The sequence below is a fragment of the Buceros rhinoceros genome, unplaced genomic scaffold (genome assembly GCF_000710305.1).
Source record: "Buceros rhinoceros silvestris isolate BGI_N320 unplaced genomic scaffold, ASM71030v1 scaffold18030, whole genome shotgun sequence".
Lineage (NCBI taxonomy): Eukaryota > Metazoa > Chordata > Aves > Bucerotiformes > Bucerotidae > Buceros > Buceros rhinoceros.
In genome coordinates, this window is record NW_010389934.1 from 127,752 (window position 1) to 131,736 (window position 3,985).

At 53.1% G+C, this 3,985-nt stretch overlaps 1 protein-coding gene across 1 annotated transcript in view; it reads left to right on the forward strand.

The window, feature by feature from the left end:
* CD34 (CD34 molecule) overlaps positions 1-3,985 on the forward strand; it is a 12,630-nt gene that overhangs the window by 6,020 nt on the left and 2,625 nt on the right. The window contains exons 4-7 of the mRNA XM_010135609.1: positions 15-346; positions 457-534; positions 2,982-3,129; positions 3,432-3,472. Coding sequence (XP_010133911.1) covers positions 15-346; positions 457-534; positions 2,982-3,129; positions 3,432-3,472 — 599 coding nt within the window. The remainder of the gene's footprint in view (positions 1-14; positions 347-456; positions 535-2,981; positions 3,130-3,431; positions 3,473-3,985) is intronic.

Consider the following 3,985-nt stretch of genomic DNA (forward strand, 5'->3'; position numbering starts at 1 on the left):
CTTCAAAACTGAAGCGGCAGCCATGTCCCTGGCACCCAGCCCCACCTCCCCTGGGCTCAGCATTGAGCAGACCAGGCGGGAGTCCAGCCGAGCCCCGACACAGCCGCAGAGCACCTCCTCGGGCCCAGACCACGCAAGCCAAGGGGTCACCACAACTGAGAGACCAGCAACACAACCAGGCATGATGGCAGAAACCTCAGGGTCCACGACGACAGAAACCCCAGGGTCCACAGCGGCAGAAACCCCAGTGTCCACGCCGGCTCTGACAGGCTCTCCGGCCACCTCGGGGCATCCTTCCATCTCAGCTGCCACCACGCCACTGCACACAACCAGAGACAGCCCAAAGGTGAGGATGTGGCTGAGTGCTGCAGGGTCTGGGACAATGAGGCTGGACTTGTCTGACAGCCCCAAGCCCACCAGTGCCCTGGTACCACCTCTGTGTATTTTCCCTTCCAGCCCATCACATGCCACAATGTCAAAGAAGTGAGTGACACTGGAGCCCTCTGCTTGCAGCTCAACGAGCCCCACACTTGCGTGAGTTGAAGCCCAGGGTGTCCTCTCGTCTGCAAGGGAGGGGACATGCGGAAGGAGGTGGGGGACTGCACTTGAACAGCCAAGGGCAGGTTTCTGCGACACTCTCAGGCTTGCAGCGAGAGTGGGGGGCCACCCACCATAGCAGGGAGGGCTTGGGGGCCTCACACTGCTATCCCTAAGGCAGAGCATCTGAGCTGTGCCAAACGGATGGAGGTGGGGAGGAGCGCAGCAGTCCCAGCAGGACCCCAAAGGGGTGATCACACCAGTCCCAGGGTAAATGCTACCTCCTGGTTGTATAAAGCCTCTCTCTGCTGCCCGTTTAGCTTCCAAAGCATGTCCCACCACAGTTAACAGGAAATTGCCTCTGTTCTTCTTCCTCCCCTTCCCGGGTGGAAATCCAAGCACCTTTTTTTGTCTTGTCCACTGCCCTAGGGAAGAAACGAGGGCATGCAAAAGAGCACAGGTGGCCGGTCAGTGTCCCCATCTGCACCAACTGCTGAGGGAGTACCAGCCTTTCTATAACTGCCCTTGGCCTTGTGCACCAAAACCACAGCATTTATAAAAGCAGGAAAGGGTCCAGCCACCCCCTGTTGTGGGTGGGAGGCAGGAAACCTCTCACACCAGAGGCACAACCTGCAGCCAAGGGCAGATGGTGCTGGATCTTGAGGGACAGCAGCCTTGGCAATGGCCTGGGTATGAAATGGCAATGATGAATTTTACCTCTGCTGGTCAGCCATGATGCCACCTCTTCGCATGAGGGAATCCTTGCTTGGCTCGTCTCTGCAATTCGGCCATTAAATGGCTTTTAGACTTGCTCCTCTTTACAGGGACTGCACTTTAGCAAGAATTCACATGGAAACTCCTCTGGGAGCGAGCGATTCTGACCACAGATGCCATCTAGTGGGAACAGCACCTCCTGGGTACAGGGTTTAGCCACACTGTGCATCCATCACATACCTAAATGGATGTCTATATAACGTAGAGAACATCCTACAGAGCCGCCTCTAATCGCACATACTCTTACCCCTCCCTCCACGTGAAATGAGTCAGGCTGCCCCACTTCCAACCGTGTCTTTCCGGGAGCTCTCGCCCCACAGCAGACCTCTCCCGTGCCTCCACCTCAACAATCATCATGTGGGAAAAACCAGCTCAGGCTCAGCAGCCGCGGAACCTGGGAACCAGATAAGAGCGTCTGAGAGGAGAGCAGATAGGAGGGACTGTGCCGTGTCTCACGTTGCTGCTGGCCTTTCCCAAAGCCAGTGAGCAATGAGCTGGCACCCAGCGCTGCTAATTGCAAAGGGAAATTCTGACACTCCGATGAGTTCTTTCCACAGCACAGAAAGGAAAATGCACACTTGGGTCTCTTGTTCCATCTTGGCCTTTCTCACCTCGAGCCAAGCTCTATAGAAACAGCTGAGAATGATTTGTTTGTTATTCTCCCGTGGACAAGTTTCTGCATTTTTGTATGCTAAGAAGATGTGGGATCCCAGCACAACACCGAGGCAGTTCTGAGGCAGAGAGGAAGGTACCGAGCTGCCTGACTCTGCACAGAGCTATGAGACAAGAGGGTCTCTTCTCCTCTTTCGCAGCTCCACATTGGTGGGTACCTCCCGGAGAGTGACTGGAGGGCAGGGACAGGACGGGGGATTCAGCTGGAGCCAGGCCCTGTCTGGAGAGGGTGGACGTGGCCACAGCTCGGATGATGTCCCTGGCTGGGAGGATGTTAAGGAAGCTGATAACATCTCTGAGCAGACCCGGGCTCTGTCTTCAAGCCTGACTGTCTGAAAATAGCCCCAAGGAGAAAGACTATCCTGTCCATTACAGAAATTGGCCAGCAGAAGGGAAAGGCTGCAGCTCCACACTCCTCTTCCTCTTCCACACAAGAGTCGGTTAAGCTCTAAAATGAGAGAAATTTGTATTTTTCTGCCTAACCTTTGATCAGCAACCTAGCAAAAACATTGAAGACATTTCCTAAACAGGAAGGCTCAATGCTTCTTTGTTATTTCCCTCCTTTCCCAGCCCTTGCCTGGGACTCTGAAACAATAGGGCTCTTCAGGCGGCTTTTTCAGTCCAAAAATTGGAGGGACTTGTCATGTAATTCAGACCCTAAATTTAGCTTTCTTTAAATGGAATTTGCAGGAGTTGCTAATAATATCTTCATTTAATTTATTCTCATTAAGTTGAGAAACAAGAAATAAGCATCTCCATTTTCTCGGTGTTGGTATTTGGGCCCAAAGCAGAGGCAAAGGGGGAGGTGAAGGGCTGACACCAAGCCCGGAGCTGTTTGTCACTTCTTGTTGCTTCTGCTCAGCTTTGCACAGCACAGATAAGCCACCGAAACACCGAGGTCAGATGCACAACACTGCCAGTAGTACCATTGGCATCGCTGAGATGGGGAATTGGTTTGGTTGGTTCAATGGCTGGTTTGTTTTTTTTTAATTTTTCAGAAACATTTTTTAGAGATGAAGGGATCGGACTTATGGAGTGCAATATGTGAAGGGAGAGACCGCCACGTTCCCTCTCCCTGCCAGATCAAACTTGCTAAATCTGAGGTGGACCATAACTGTATGCTCCTCATTCTCGTCGGAGAGAGAGGTCAGTTGAGCCAATTCCTTTGGCTGTCATCGATACTGGTGGATAACGACCTCGGTATGGGCAGTGGGAGAGGGGACTGTCTGTGGGGAGAGGCTGTAGGATAAACATCCTCAGTTACAGCCTGGGAGGAGACTTCTCGCTGCAACTACTGTTCTTCCTTCTGGGGTCTTGCTAGATCCGTGAGCCATGGCATTGCCTCCAGAGCAGCGAAGGGGCTCTGCCATGGCCAGGCCCTTCGGTGCTGACACGAGCTGCAGAGTGACCCTCTAAGTAACGTGCCTCTCCTGTTTTAAACCTTGCAGATCCATCTGCAGACATGCTCCAAGAGCCTCTCTGGGGAAAGGTAGGTTCCTTAAGCAAATTCAGATGGAAAGAATGGGTGGCCTGAGTGGCTGGAGAAAGGAGGTTTGTAGCTGGTCAGCTGTGGCTGGGGAAGACAGCTGAGACCCGAACCTGCCTCCACCTCGGAGGTGCTTGTTGAGCGTTAACACATGAGACGGTTGGAGCCAACTATCAGCCGTGCAGCAAGGCAGTGGTGCACCGTGCGAGCACTAACACAACCACCAAAGGCAGAAATGCTTGAAATAGCTACTGTAAAATTCTGTAGTATTTTCCTAAAAAAGGCCTAGATCCCAACAATAACTCTTAGGAAGTAATTGGCACTCTGCTGCTTCAAAGCACCATGCTGACGGTAATTAATTCCTCCTCTCAGCACTCCGGTGAGGCTGCCATCAGCTCATAAAGCTGTGCTCCAGGTGTCTGGAGAGGCGGCAGCCAGCAGAGCTGCAGCAGTGGCGCGCAGGGAGGCTCCAGCCGTGCAGATGCAGGGCTGAGGCTCAGGACCTGAGAATTCTGG